This window comes from Halyomorpha halys, unplaced genomic scaffold (genome assembly GCF_000696795.3).
Source record: "Halyomorpha halys isolate HHAL.00 unplaced genomic scaffold, Hhal_1.1 Scaffold36.1, whole genome shotgun sequence".
Classification (NCBI taxonomy): domain Eukaryota; kingdom Metazoa; phylum Arthropoda; class Insecta; order Hemiptera; family Pentatomidae; genus Halyomorpha; species Halyomorpha halys.
In genome coordinates, this window is record NW_027108624.1 from 1429658 (window position 1) to 1446940 (window position 17283).

A 17283-nucleotide genomic window follows, 5' to 3' on the forward strand; every position below is an offset into this window, starting at 1 on the left:
TTAGTTGTCAGCTTCTTGTTAGTTTCTCTTACATATGAGATGGTAAAAGGAAAAGTAGTGTAACTCAATTTATTTGGAAATATTGATCTATGGTCATATCTGCATTTTCCTCTGTGAAATCTATTAAATGACATTGTGGTGAAGCTCATCCCTTTTGTATTAGTTGCACTACAGCAGCACTTTTTTGGCATGCATATGAAACCGTTGTTATGGTTCCAAGAATAGTGATGTAAGTCAGAATCATACTGCTTTTCCTGATTGCCAGATGACTAATCTTATGTTCTGACCTATTGCTCATAATCACTTAACAAGTCTTTGTCTGAACAATGGTTTATTGTGTGTTGTGGTGGACTGTTTTTGGTGTTACAGTAAAATTAATGACGGTTTTTTCCTAAATCTGATAATTATATATCATATCACTCTGTCAACAATCATTGCTGTAGGATTCCAATGTAGTTTTGGAATTTTCCCAAATGAGGCTGTGGGTTTTTCCTTTTCATTTTGCTAATGGAAGTGTCTACTTTAAATGTAACCAATATATAAGATTCGTATTTTTTATTCATTTTTTTTATGACACAAGCCCTTGAAGACATATACGTGATTCCCATTTATTTCAAGTTTCATTTCTCGCAGCCGCCACGAAATAAATTTTGACTCAACCAAGTGGGATTCAAACCCACAACTTTCTAAAATAAGCGTTCTGGGACCCAACCAGCTCAGCTGTTAGTGTCATTTTTATTATTAACATTTTGATACCTACTGTTCGCGGGTCAATATCTAAAACTTATTAACATTGATCTTTATTTTTTTTTAATTCTAAGTCCCATTGGTGCGTAGGGATGAAAATGGGTTGAAGGTGCGTAACATAATACAAGAGCCCAAGAGGAAAAAAAGGCAGTTATTTTATCCCAATTTTTGATTACTTTAATGAAAACTATGTATAATTACTAGTCAAAACTGATGAGTTTGCCAAGTATAGGTTGGGGGAATAAAAAATGGTGGCTGTTTAAAATTGTAAAAAAAAAATTATTTTTCATTCCGAGCTCTATATCTTTAAAACTACCTACAACACTAGAAAACCTAAGAGAGAAATATTAAGTAGAGTGAATTTGCTAAAATATGAGCCCTAATAGAGCTATTTACGTTCAATAGTATTCGAGATATAGCTTTTTAAAAGCAACATTTAATAAAAAAATGTACTGGAAGATCAGTAATAGGTGAATTTATTTTGAGAAATCAATATCTCAAAAACTATTCAACCTACAGATGTCTATTATCACTCAAATTAAAGCTAGTTTAATGGACTATAAAGTAGTTTATGACGTTTATCTTCTTAGGAGTAGTAGTTTTCATGATATTTGCTAAAATAAATTGATTTAGTTCGGATAAATTTTCAAGTGCAGAATTTATATTCATATGCGAATATCATAAAAACTAGTACCCCTAGAAAGATACGTATAATGAACTAATTTATAGTAAGTTAAATTACCTTAATTCAAGTCACAGTCAATCGGGTTGTGACATTTCAGCATAGAAAAGGCGAATGAAACCAATATTTTAAGAAAATTATTTATAATTATAGGAGTGCTTTATTAGTTATTACAATCATTAGCTTGAAAAAAAAAAATGTATTTTTTATTAAATTGATGTTTTTTTCACTTCTGAGGGGGGGGGGGGGGGGGGGAGGGGGCAGGTGCCCCTTCCTGATCCCGCTGTGTACGCCCATGCACTGTGGTATGGTATTAATTGAAGCCGTCGCAGCCACGGCCTTGTCAGTTCGTTAGTAGTTTTAACTGCATTACTGTCGTGGCTGTACAGTCACGCTATCTCAGGTCTGATGTGAGAGCAATGGAGTATTGTTACTTTAACTTTCGCAGCCTGACATTTAACTGTCATACTTTATGTATTGAGGGCGTCAAGTTCCACCTCATCATCTTGAAAACAATTTGCAACTCCCTGTAACGTTAATTAATTTAGCTTCATACTCATATTTCGGTTCTAACGAAAAACGCTTGAGTATTGAGAAATATGCTTTTGAAAATAATTGACGCTTTCAGTGGTAAGGGGTGAAAGGACAATGTATTGGTTTAAAATGCAATTAAGTTTCACCTAAATACGTTTCTATTATTATCCGATTTTATTTACAAAATAAAATTTTCACTCATGTTTTCATGCAACAGTTCACACTTATTAAAATGTTCGTGTATTCAACATGAGCGAAGTCAAGCATACGGCATTTGCCTCTGCAAGTGGGAGAAATTTTTTCTGCTTCGTTTTATTATATAGATTAATTGTAATCCAAGTTGTTGATGCGATGAGATAAAATATCTATTATTTATAATATCCGTTTCAGAAACAACCGGAAGAATATTAAAATACATTAAGATGCAATTAGACAGTACAAGGCTTCTGCATGACCCGCAATTATTTCGCTAATAGTGAGTTACAAATCGAGTTTGGCTAATGTAGTAACGCTCACTCTGTAATTTCTGGATCAATTATTCATAACGAACCCCTGCAATAGTAATTTACTGTCATTCACAGTGCGAAAACATCCTTTAATTGACGTCTCATCAAATTGTTGTTAATTGTGTAGCCTGGCACTGCGGACCATGGAGCACAATGGATCGCATCAAATTATATTCCACGGATCATTATCTTCTGTCTCGGTCGAGTTCATTTTAAGACTGATCTCTCTTTTATTTGTTTTTGTCTAGATAGATCTTCTGAAGCGGAGGTTCGCAACTTGCGTCGGTATTGAACAGAGGGAAGAAGATTTATAGAAATGAGATAGAAATTCTTTTATGATTCTGTTGCTATAAAAATTCGTGTTTTATGTTTTGATGTTTCTTTTGTTCTTTTTTTTTTAACGAATAATGAATATCGACTTATAGTGCAAGGACCGGGAAGAAAAAAAGGCAGTTATCTCACCCCAATTTTTGATTACTTTAATGAAAACTTGGCATAATTACTAGTCAAAGATGAGTCTGCCAAGTATAGGTAGGGGGAATAAAAAATTGCGGCTGTTTCAAAACCTTTAAAAAACCATTAATTTTTCATTCGGAGCTCTGTATTTTAAAAACTACCTACAACACTAGAAAACCAAAGAGAACATTATTTAAAGAAGAGTAAATTTGCTGAAATATTAGCCCTAAAAAAGCTATTTACGTCCAATAATTCTCGAGATATAGCTTTCAATTAATTTCAGCACGTATGACTTCTCGTTTTTGAGCCAGGATGTTTGTTCATATACTCAAAGATCACTTTGGGATACGTGAAGCTACTACTGCCATTTCAATTCTCACACACATATATATATCATTTTATTTGGGATATCTAGCATTTCAGTCAGACCTTACATACTTAAATGGATGGGAAACACATTTTTCTCATATGAAGGGGTGGAAAGCCACGGGGTTCAAACCACAATTTTATCGGACTGGAAGATTATTAATTGACCGTGTGTATAGATGAATGGAATATGGTCCGGGTGCGGTCATTGTCTTTGACTGCCGTCAAAACAGTCCTGACGAAGCCCTGCAACGTGGGGCGAAACGTTGGTTCTATTAGTACAATTATCTACTATTTGAGTTGTTTTTTTTTACCGCACCCGGACCATATTCCATTCACAATTTTATCATTTTGAAAAACTCCCTGTAACTTTAATTAATTTTGTTTAATATATGTATTATGTTCTGATTTATATTATTTTAATATTGAGCAATATGCATTTGTAAACATTTTATTCCATCCGCCTGTTATTGTATAAAAAAATACGTGGACATCACAGCTTTTTAACTAGAGTCGGTTTTTGCCTAATTTTCGTCTAAAAAAAAAAAAGATAAATGTGGTTAATAATAAATAAATAGAATCTTATATCCTATTACTCAATTTGGATGGACTTTAGAGCTGTGCAAAAACATCTTAAAAACCGCGAATATAAAATAGCGAGGTCATTTGGATTGGTTGGTACAGGTTAGCCTGAATTCGTGGCGGACCTGTGGAGAGCTAGTTTTTGGGTAATATTTGGGCAAGCTTGTGTAGCATTCAAACGTTTGTGCTTATTATTGTTTTAGATATGTCAACTTATAATATTTGTGTTCTCCGTGTTTTAATTAGTTAAGAAATTTCCCCAATGTTCCGAATCATTAATGAACTCTTGTTTAAAATTGTATATTTAAACTTCTACCAATTCATTGTTTCGAATCATGTCAAATAATTAGAGGTTTATTTTTGATTTATTATAGAACAGATACGTGATTATAAAGATATTATATGTTTAAATAATTAAATTAATAAGTGATAACAATTCTAGAACAAAAATTGAATTTAATGATTAATTCACCTAGAACTGGTTCTATGAATTTTTATAATCTGCTACCTAATTTGCCGATATTTTATTTTGCCTATCTTCATTTTGTTTATTTTTTTAATGACAATAGTATAAACAGAAGGTAATGGCAGATACGATTCCGACGACTCTGGAACACACAACCGTATACATAATAATATTCTTTATTTATTGTGGGATTGATCCCTTTAGAATAATAAACAGGCGTCAAAATTAGGCTTAGAGTAAAGTACAAAATAAAAATGAAATTGTAAAAAGTCATAAAATAATGAATTTGAATGGATAAAAATGAACAGCAATAATTAACAGAATATATAAAATAAGATTAGAACAGATAAAATAAAACCATACGCCATATTATAAAATATACTAACTTCTGATAATAAATAAAAAGAAAAAAAGTGATAAAAAATCAAATACAATTTAATTAAAAATAATAAATGACAAGATACAATTTCTGCTAATATACATATTTACAATTATAAACGAAAATCAGAAATATTAAATACAGTAAATATATAAACCTTATTTGAAACTTTCAATTGTTATTATTCCTGAATTGTGTGGACTTAAAGTGGTCGAAGATACGGGATTTGAAGATTGGAAGGGTATTAGAACACGAATGAAGGAGGAAATAAATAAAACATCTGATTTTTAATTACGATAGTTTTAATATTCAGTTAATGTTTCACCTGTAGATCACCCTCTAAACAAAAAAAGAAATCACATTTTATTTTTGGAGAAATGTTCAATATTTGTTCTCTAACTTTGTAAATATCTTCCAATTGGGAGGTATCCTTCAGTTAACCATTAGTTTTTGATATTGCATTAAAATTCTGTGAAGCAGTCTGATTTTGTTTGTCATTATTAATTAGTTTTCGTCCATTATAGACGGAACAATTCATATGTAATGGTAGCCATATTGTAATTTGTCTATTGTTTTCTATATATGAGGAGTGTTAGGAGAAACCCGGGGAGTAGAGGTAGTTAGAGTCATGCAAGTAGCTTTCTCTTCAGTATTTTTCCTTTCATACACATTAGATCAATAATCAGAAAGGATCTACTTGTCAATTATGGTCGGGGATTACGGTGTTTGATCTTTAACTATTTTTTGCTTATTATAAATGCGATGAGATCTACGGTTAAAGTTCTACATGATTGCATAGAAAAGCGTGTATTGATAACCGGAAAAAAATCTTAGAACCCTACTTACGTCCCTAGGTTTTGAGTAGATTGGTTCTCTCGTAGAAGTTATCTCTGTTTTTGTGGTTTTCGAAAAAAAAAATTCTCATGACTAGAAAAAAAATTTGTATTTTTCTGTTACATAAAAAAATCGTATCTGGTTTCTGAAGGTGGAAATAACGAATAACAACTTTGTTTCTGTCAAGAATAAAACACTTTAACAAAAGATAATGAAGCCGTATATGAATGCAATTAAGAGAGGTCGGTTGGTCTCGGCTTTTTCAAATTCGAACTCAAAGTATCTATTTTTTCTTTGTTCTTCTTTAATTATTCATAAAATTATGAGAGATAGTTGACCGTGGATGATGAATGAGGAGAAGATGGTTGGGGGTGCGGTCAATGAAAAACACAAATAAGTTCGATTAACTTATTTTAATGTGCCAACGTTTCGGCTAGAGTTTCTAGCCTTCTTCAGGGCTAAAAACAGAACAAGATAACAACCACAGTAAGTATACAAAAATAAAAAAATGAAAAGGACGTATAAACAGAATAATTTTACACATAAAATGAATAATTTTACAAAATAGAATTAATAAAATGAAGTGATGAGAGAAGCGGGAAATAAAATGTATACATAGGTAATTGAAAAAGTGGATAAAATAACATAATTAAGGAAATGAAATAAAAATGAAGTTATATAATGCAAAGAAGTATGAACATATTAGTTATTATTAATTTAAAATTTAAATATGAAAAGAAAATGAAAATTGAGAGGAAGAAAATATATGTAACAATAATAGATGATAAAGAGGCAAATTGTAAGTATAGTGAACAAAACTTATAACGCGGGTAAGGAAAATGGATAAAAGTGGAGAAAATAAGGGGTAAGAGTAAAATAAAGAAAGGGGAAAGAAAACAAAAAAAGAATAAAAACGAACCTGTTCGCTGGAAGATCAAACGCCTAATGGATACTGCGCTAATGACGGCCAAATTCAGAATTAAAAAAGCCGTTACAACAATGACTAAGTGTTTTTTTTATAAAGAACGTTACGAGAGGGTGAAAATAAAAAGTAGAAAAATTTTAGAAGAAGAAAGCGTGTGAGAGGGTGATGACAAATGGTGATAGGAAGAGTTAAAAATATATACGAAATTACCGAATAACGAAGTACCGGAAGATGACAGTGTCATGGTTATTTAACAGCAGTTAAAAAGAGGAAACGTAATTAAACCATTAAACTATTAAACGAAATTAAACCATCGCCAAAACCTTTACCTGTACATTAGCTTAAAAATTGTGAAAATTGATGATATTACACTAAAATAAAGTGTTATTTTAATTCTGAATTCCTTACTATTAATCTAAAGGTATTTATACTAATAGAATGGTTTTAATCATAGTGAATGTATATAAATTGTTTTTTTCACATTTTATGTTTCCATTTGAAAAATACCAGATAGAAAGCAGAAAATTGTAAAATTACTTAATTATAACTTTAAGTAAATAAGGATGAGCGATTAATGTAATACTATAAAATGTCGGTGGTAAACTTCATGGATTTGATTATTACAGCACTAAGAATTGGAAATTTTATAATTTAGTAAATAGAATTTGTTTTTTATCTTTCTGTGGTGCTTACTATGAATTGGAACTTTGTCAAATCGCATTTTTTTCGGAAAGAATAAAAAAAAAAACAAGTAATTTTTTTGCTCAGAAGTTGAAGACATTGATCGAATAGCTTTAACAATATTAAATTAAACAAAAGTAAATTAAGTACCTATTTTGATTTTCATCTTGATTTTGGTTTATGCGGTCCTTTTTGAACCGATCGAATTCGAAATCATATGTCAGAGTGCTCGGCTTATGGGACAAAAAAAGAGTTCTGACATAAATGTTTGGTGTCAAAAAACAGAAATTTGTAATCAGCATTCCAAAACAACGAAGATGTGCAGCCCAACTTCATTGGATTACACATCTTACACACAGCATACTTATTTTTTTAAATCTTACAATATATAGTAAAAATAAAACACACCTAAAATACAAAATAAAACTAATATTCATTTTACATAAATAGAATATAGGCTCGTAATATATATGTCATATAATTGCTTAAAAAAATATATAAAAAAAAATAAAATAATAAAAAAGTTAAAAAATGCATAATTTCACACTATAGGAGAACAACCGAAATTTTTTTTTTTTTAGTATTTCAGTATATCTAGAATTTATTTTATTGCTATTATTATTTCCACGCTAAAGTCGGAATGGAAAACGGTCATATGTAAAATATTTGAAGGTTTTAATTAAGGGGTGATGATCTTTTTTTATGTTATAGAATTATGAACGGTTTTTGTCATTTTCACCTCACTGTGCGGGGAGGGCCTTGGGAGAGGGAGGGTAAATGCCCTTATTTACCTATATTTACTAATAGTATTTTCACTTTTTTAGGTGAATAATTTTTTAAACATTCAATATTATGTTTAAAAGTAAATTATTTCATTATTGTTGGAAGAACCCGAAAGAAAGCCGAAAATAAATAGTCAACAAATCATGCTTTCACTTAAATATAAACTGACGAAAGCAAAGCTTATTTCAACATCCCACAAAAAAGATTATCCAAATAGAATTAGTGCTTCACCCCGGATCATTTAACACATAATCGTAGTTTTTTTTAATTAATTAAGATTTTAACTCCATTAGATTAATTAGGACAAAAAAGTAGGATGACTAAAAAGAATGGAATAATCTAGGTCATGGTTTTCATTTGATTTTTAGTTTCGAAATGTAAGGTTTTTTCATTATAGTTTTAGAAATATTTATGGAGGACATTTAGGCGTTTTATGACAACCAGTTTTTAAATGTGAATTCTATGGGCATTTGTAGCATTTAGTATTTAGGCATACTACTGTTTTCAATAAAGTTAGCATTACAATTTTTTTTTTTTGCCACTTAAAAATTTGATGTTTTACGTTTCGCGATAAGTAGAATCAATAATTAAATTTTTTAAAAATCTAATTAATTTTACATGTTTTTTTTTAAGACTGGGTATACTGAATGATTCCTACACACTTTTTTATTGTTTATTACTTTTATAATTAATAATTAGTTCCAATAATAAGATTTTTTTTTACAATTTTGATTCTACGTATCTTTAAATTTAAAGCTTCAAATTTCTTTTTCTCTGGGTCAATAAAGGTTGAGTATTTAAAATATAAAACCAATAATGTCTTTCATGTGTTGATTTATTTTAGTGATGAATAGCTTATCTTGTGGAAAAAAAGAAATTCCAAAATGTTGGAAAATAATTTTTTGAACTATGGAATTAATGCTAAGGAATTTTGTTTTTAGATTTAGTTAATTCTGTGAGATATTAGTGTTATTAGTTATAGTGTGTAGTTATTTAAATGACCACAACATTGTAAGAACACGGAATCAGTTTTTATCATTTTTATAATTGATCTTCTCATTGATATCTGATACCATAATAGCTTTATCTATTAGTATTACTTTCACTTTATATTATTATATAGTGAGCAAAGTACTGTGATCAGGAAGTGCCACTGTAATATATATTTTTCGCATTTTATCGATTTTCTCTAAAACTGGTTTAACGATTGGTGGTAAGTGAATGATGAGTGATGAGTGATACCAGATTTTTATTCTTTAGGTTGATAATTTTGTATTCTACAAGATATAAAATTATCATAATGTAAAATTACAAAATGACCAATTAATTGAAACCTGTTTTATATTTTCAAGGCTGTTAGAAATAACTATTTACTCACAAATCATTCTTATTATCTGCATCAGCCTACCCTACATTTTTTTTTTTTTTTTTAATAATTTATTTATTGTTATTTACAACTGTATAAAAATATATACAAATAAATTTGCTGTAGGTGACGTAGTGACATGATGCAAACATGTGGAAAACCATTTGGTAGAATAAAAAAAAATACTATAACTTTACACACTGATTTTCAGATTTCAACTTTTAACCAACAAATACAAACCAACTTTAAACGATTCTATGACAAATGAAAAATTTACTAACTTGTTTGCAAGTTACCTTAATAATTAATTTTTATTGACCAAATAACTGATCTAATTGTTCTTTTCACCACTTAGTGATTTTGACTTCATAATATTCCGAATAAACCTACCTAACTCTTTAATTATATTGTTTTCTTATTTTTGGTCAAGCTTCCTGCATACTGCATCGGTTGCTTCAGGGAATTTATTAGCTTCACTGTTATTAATTTACTAGATTTAAATTATTATCATACTCGTTCTTTTTTATAAGCTTAATTCCATGTGGATATTTCATTACTAAATTCTGTAATAGTCTCGTATATATATTGTTATTACTTTTGTCTCTAGAAATAATTAAAAAATTGTATAGTTCTGTCTATAAATCGTTGGAGCCTCCAATAATTAAAAGTGTTACAAATATATATTTCATTTTATGTTTATTATTTTGATATATATATATATTTTTTTTTTTTTTTTGGGCAGCGACTGATAAATGTTGTCATCTGGCCAGACCATATTTATTATACTTAGCTGAAAAAAGTAAGTAGAACGAAATAAATAAATAAAAATTGTTGTATAATTAATGTCAGACTATTTTTCAAATTTTCAACAAAAACTAAGGCTTCTATGGTAATCTATTTTTGGTGCGAATTCAGCCTTTCTGAGGCTCCGGAATAAGATATTTCCTTTGTTTATAATTTTCCATTTTCTTGAGACTGGTTATCATTGCTTAAATAAAATAAAATAAAAAGGTTATTAGTTTCAATCAAAATTACCCCATTTTGTCACTATTTCATTAATATTAAACTTTTAACTATAATCAATTCTACCCTGTTACACCTTTCTATTATAAAAATTGTCATAAGATTCTTTAATTAATTTATGATTAGTAAATTTATTATTCTCACTTCGAGAAACTCAAAAATTCAAATTTTAATAAGAAAAAAAAAAAAAAAATTGTGTTCATCATTTTTTCCTTCCTGGGCCTTAGATTTTTTTTCCAAAATCAAACAATTAGTGATAATTTCAACAGGAGCCCATTAGTTTACACAAAAATGGTAAGGGAAAGTTGTGTGATGCGCCCTATTTATTTATTTTAATTTTATTATTATTATTTTTTTATAAGTTGCTCTGTTGTTTTATATTCATAGGTCTACACGTACAACACTCCTTGCCCGTGTTCTCCCCGTGTTCATATAGGTCGGGGACTTTCCTTTCTGATTGTGAAGTGATGCTCAAATGTTTCAGACTTTTTTCTTGTTAACCTCAGATTAATTAGGGACCGATTTAAATTTCGTGTCCTAGTTACATATCGTTAATATTTCCCAATAACTTGTTTGTACCATGGATTATTATGGAGTTCTGTTGAATTCTTTTTTGAGTTGGAGCGAAGCTAATGAGATTCTCCTGAATCCGGGAATTATATACCACAGAAGACTGTTCTAACGACAACCATTGCTATAATGATCCTTTTGCAATTTTTACCTTTTTCAAACCGGATCTGGGTTTTTGCTTTTCTTTTTTTCATGTAATAGTTTGATTGTTATATCACGTGGAATAAAGAAAAAGTTTAAATCCATAAAAAAAAAAAACTTAATATACAATAAATATATGAATTGTTTAGTCCACTTTTCTTTAATAATTTATTATCGAATTAAAAAATAAATTACGTCTTCTTATTCAAATATAACAAGATTAAAAATATTAAGTAACATAAATGCTCTGAGCAGCAATAGTACATCTCACATCAACTCTCAAGTTCTACCAATTAAATGCTTATCTGCTGTACTATCTTTATTCGGTTAATCTTTTTATCAAGTAAATATATTTTCAAAATGAAAATTAATTAAAATTAATGGTATGAAAAATAATGTGAGAATTAACGTGAACTAAATCATTAAATATTTAGGTAAAGTTCTTTAAAAATTTTGTAATATTTTAATTCTATTGATTCCTGTTGCATATTTAATTCATTAGTGTTGTTCTTACTTTTTGAGATATAGAGCTCCGAATGAAAAATTAGTTTGAAACAGCCGCCATTTTTTATTCTCCCTACCTATACTTGGCAGACTCATGAATTTTGACTAGTAATTATACATAGTTTTCATTAAAGTAATAAAAAATTGGGGTGAGATAACTGCCTTTTTTCTCCTCTTGGACTCTTGTACTATCTGTCGAGAGAGTTCCCAAGTCATCGGGAAGTTCCACTTCGGATTCTATAAACCACGTGATAACACTATACTGAGCAGATCTGCACTTAATCAATGTTCAGTTGTGCCATCACCTGACATATGATCATATGACTTTATTTTACAGTTATACATATATCATTTCGCTGTTATATGTATGTATTAAATTAATTTTGTTTAAGGAGGGTTCAGGAAAAAAAAAACCCCAACAACAAATAGATCTTTTAACTGGTGAAAATCTGATTTTTTTTCGATCTCACCAAGTGTTTTATTGTTATTAATGATATACCATTACTATCCTGAGGATAATAATAAAAAAAGCACATGAGAATGAAGAATGTAATAAAAATAATACTAGTGTTTCGACAAATTAAAAAAGCAAAACTTATTAACGTTTTTCAAAGTATTGTGGTTTCTATTGTATTGACGATATTGTGTAATTACGCTATTGTTAAAAGCGAATCATAACCAAACAATTGAAATGGAAATTATTATTAAGGCACTCACACGTAGCCGACGAGGATGTTCATGAGGGTCGATTTTCCGGCTCCAGAAGGTCCCATGATGGCCGCCAGTTCTCCTGCTCTGAATTTTCCAGAAATGCATTTTATTATCCTTCTTCGACCTGGGAACAAAATAAATAATATTAATATTAAAGAGTTTTTTGAGGTAGAAAAATGAATATCAAATTTGTTTAAAAAATATATATATACCATTTAACTTGATCGGTCCAAATCGTTCTAATATTGTACTCATATTACAGCATAAGAGTAATTATAAACCTTTAAATTTGTTTTACTCTGTAGAGTTGCAAAACAAATATTGTAGATTATATTATAAATTACTGAGAAGTTATGAATGTTTCTGTGGTTTCCCGCAAGGAACCTGTTTAAGTCCAATATTACTCAAATTATTTATAAATAACTATTGGAAAATAAAAAATGTCAATATAGCATTCTTCAACGGGGATGTTTATATATTGATTATATATTCTTCTTACAGAATTGGCACAACCAATAGACCTAAAAGAAGTTTTTTAAAAAATATCGAAGTATCATAAAAATGTGGATTATACTAAAACATTGAAAACTAAAGTTATAATTTTCACAAAATGATGACCTATTCCCCTTAGATTTAAATGATACTCCAATCCCTTTGGTCATATCCGTAAAATACATTTCCAGGATTTTCCAGAAAGTCACGTTAGACAATGAATTGTTATAAAACCACAATATCAGTTTAAGATTAGAAAACTCAAGGAAAATGATGCACAAAACTTTCCCATATTTTGATAAAAAATCAATATTATCCTCCAGAAATAAATTGATACTCTATAAATCAGAGATTTAATTTAACCAAATTATAAAAACTACAAATATTGCAAAAGAATTGTTGACAACTATCATATTACACAAAAATAACTAAGATTAAACTTAGGCACCCTACTTGGATATATACACAAATTAACTCGTAATTTCTTTCAATCTTGCCCTAACTTTTAAACCCTTTAATAACTGAAATAAAAAAATATACAAAAATGACGAATCGTAGATGTAAATATAAGCAAACCATCAATAATGGTCTGTATTATATTTTATTTCAAAACTGTTTAGCGTTATTTTTCTTTCAGTCCATTTCTTAATAAAATGTATAACATAGGCCATATCTATAAACTAGCAAAGAAAACTGTATAAGGACATATCCCGAAGCAATTTAATAATTTTTGTGCTGTATTAATATTCATGAAATAAACATAAAAAATACATAATGATTAAGTGAACGTTGGCAGAAAAAAAAATCCATTTTTTTTTATTTTTACGGATATTCTTATTTTAGTTTTTAAAGAAAGCTAAAAATTAATTTTCTGCAAAATGAATGTTTTTTTGTCTACTTTGCTGTAAGCGTCTTCCAGTTTTTCTGATTTTTTATATACTTGTATACATTTATTTTCTCATTAATACAATCGCCATCTTTTTCTTATCCTGTTCAAGAAAACAACTCGATTGGTATATAATAAATTTATATAATAGCAAAAGCAGAAAACAGTAATATAAAAATAAAAAGTTTATATTATATAATTTTTTTTTATTCCTTGATTGTCAAGAACCATCAACTCCTTTTTAATATGTTTCTATCAAGTATCCCATAAATAAAAAACTCATAGAAATTTGTATTCCCACGTCCATTATTTCCCCATTTTAGTTGAAAATGAATGATAAACCACATAGCAAAAAGTGATTATGCTAAAAACTTTAATACATATTTCAATGTATTTTTCAAACTACAATTAGTCTATCAAGGCTACCTACAAAAAGAAATTCATAAATATTCATAATATTTAGCATTTCACATAACGATTTTCTTACATAAGGAATTTCGCATGAATTTATTCCGAAATTATAATTATATTAAATTAATTTTATGTTTAAGTTTATTTTAATCATGTATTAATCAGTAATATATAATAGCAACCCGTATAAAGAACTTGAGCAATGCTTTGTAAAATATTTCCTCATTTCGTCGACAGTTAACCCTCTGACCTACCAGAATTGGAACTAGATTGAGAGAGAGAGAGAGGGGGGCATAGATTCGATCATTTAAAAGTGTAAATAAATATTTTAATTAAAAATATAAATTTATACATTTTAAATTTTGAATAATTATCTATTATTTATAAAAAAAATATATAATTGGAAAAATTATTAAAAATAAAATTTTGACCTAATTTTGCCTACATGCCCGGCACTTTACCACTACTTAGTCACTTAGTGGCTGTCCAACATCGATAGTATAAAATAAATATAAAATCGATAGCATTTTCATTTTCTGTATCTCTTAAAACATATATAAATGTTAGAAATCAGAAAAGTTATAATAAGTCGATTCACAATCTAAAATCGATAGCATTTGAATTTTTGTTATCCCCTGAATGTAAATAGACCTGCATATGGTAGAAATCATAAATTGTATTTGTGGATCTTAAATACTCACAACTACATTTCCAAGTACTAGTTAAGGAAATTATTTGCAATTCCTTTTTCCTACTACAGTATTTGTATTTGTACAAATTACAAAGTACAAATACTATACTTGCAAAAAAGGACTTAGCTCCTTCAAATACTAAGTACTTGAAAGGAATGTATCTGCGAATACTTTCCAATTATTTGTACCACCAGCCGGAATGTCCCTCACATTTCTTGTAAGCCCCCGGCTTTAGAGCCACAAATGTAATAACCGCCTTCAGCGGACCATGTCTACTGATCTTATAATGCCGTAAGGCAAGACAAGAAAATTGTATATAAAAATGTATTATATATTATCTTATGTATATAATCCGTATTATATTTATATTATCAATAAAGAGGTTTTTTTTTTAAATAAAATAAAAAAAATTATTTGTAACTGTATTTCTGTCTGTAGCTCAGTTCCTTTTTGACCAAAAATGAGACACTATAATATTCCAGTACTATAATATTCCACTATATCATACTATCCACTATATAATTTTTGCATCAACGTTTCAGAGCTCTTGTTCTATCTTCAGTATGAAAAATCTGAAATAATTTTACTTTTTATAAAGCGATTATATTAAATAAACCCCTTTGTTTAAGACTGAATATGGCTTTTTAAATACATACTAGATTTTTATACTTTATCAGTTGCTACATTGTCTAATAACAAAGATTAATGGTTAATTAATTAAAATAAACAAAATCAAAAGTCTTTTAGTCAAAACTATTTTTAATATATCATCATTTAAACCATGTCAGACTAATTCAATGAGGATATAACTTAATTGATATTACAGGACATTTATTTTAGTTGTTATGAGTTTAGCCTAAAACATATTTTTTAAAAAATGTTACATAAGTCAATTTTAACTAAAAACTTGTTACTTCAAATTCGTAATTTCAATAAAAAAATTTCGTTTTTGCGCTGGGCTGATCCTAAACACACAGAACATTTTACGAGACTTATGGAAGCATAATAAAATTTTGCTCATTTCATTTTGAATTCATCATAATTCTCACTTTCGTAAAACCATCCTCGAAGGGGCTTAAACACAATTTAATGCTATTTTTCTCACTACACTCCGAACATAGTGGTCCAACGAAAACAGTCAATATTGGCACAACATTCCTCTTAAGATTCTGCATAAAAATAATTCTATTCAAAATTTGACAGGTACTTAGTGAGTATCATTTCATGTTGAAGACAGATTATTTTATTTGCTTATGATCATTTATTTCCGTTGACGAAAGTCACGACATATTCCACGATCACAGAACTATATATTTCATATATAGGCGAGTGAAAGTCAAAATATGAATATTCCTGTACGAGAAGATGGTTGGGGGTGCTGTAAAAATGAAACACGAATAAGTTGATGTAACTTATTTAATTGTGCCAACGTTTCGGCTAGAGTTTCTAGCCTTCATCAGGGCTAAGAACAGAACAAGATAACAACCAATGAATATAGAAAATAAAAACAGAAAATATAAACAGAATGACATAAAGTGAATAATTTTACAGAATGGAATTAATAAAATGAAGCGATGAGAGAAGTGAAAAATAAAATGTATACATAAGTAATTGAACAAGAAGGTAAAATAACATAATTAAGGAAATAAAATAAAAATGAAGTAATATAATGCAAAGAAGTATGAATATATTAGTTATTAATAGTTTAAAAATTGAAATATGAAAAGAAAAAGGAAATTGAGAGAAAGAAAATATATGTAACCATAATAATTGATAAAGAGGCAAAATATAAGTAAACAAAAGAAATGAATAGAAGAAAAAAAATTTTTTGAAAACAACAATAATAATATATTATTTTCTTATTATCTTATATATATTGTATTATCATATATATATTATTATCTTCTCCTCGTACAAGTCATTCACGGTCAACTATCTCTCATAATTATGAACATTCCTATTTAACTTCGTTTATTTATTTAAAAATAGGAAACCTTCGAATTCCTCTCGTATCCAATCTTTACAATCCAAAATCTTTCGTAAAAAACATTAATGCTGCTTATTTTGTTACTAATAAAACCATCCATAAAGACCTAAATGTTCCTTATGTGACCGATCTAGCCCGAACCCGATATTATTCCTTCCATAATAAACTCCCTAACCTCCCAAACCCACTAGTTTCTAACCTTGCTTCCTCTTCCATTCCAGGCATTCCTCCGAGGCGCCTGAAAAGAAGATGGCCTAGGGACCTTATATTGTAAACTGTTTTTAGAGTTCTGCTACTGGGTAGTTTCTCTACATCCTGTAACAAATTTTCTTGTTGTATTTTTTATACAGTTGTAAATATCAATAAATAAATAACTTAAAAAAAATAGGAATTTTTATAAACAAATGTTGGATAAAGACCAAATTTTAAGTAGCTGTGGCTATAACTCAACAACTTTTATATCGTCTAAGGACATTCAGACTCTACTCTTAAAGCTGAACTTTTCTTTTTCTCTCTCCTAACTCTTTGCCACTGACTTTTTTTAATCTTATCTCAAGTT

General features: G+C 28.8%; 1 protein-coding gene across 1 annotated transcript in view; it reads right to left on the reverse strand.

Moving 5' to 3' along the window:
• LOC106686909 (ATP-binding cassette subfamily G member 4) overlaps positions 1 to 12377 on the reverse strand; it is a 20886-nt gene extending 8509 nt beyond the window's left edge. Inside the window, exon 1 of the mRNA XM_014430512.2 lies at positions 12263 to 12377. Within this exon, the coding sequence (XP_014285998.1) occupies positions 12263 to 12318 (56 nt within the window). The 5' untranslated portion in view covers positions 12319 to 12377. The remainder of the gene's footprint in view (positions 1 to 12262) is intronic.
• Positions 12378 to 17283: the final 4906 nt, after the last annotated feature.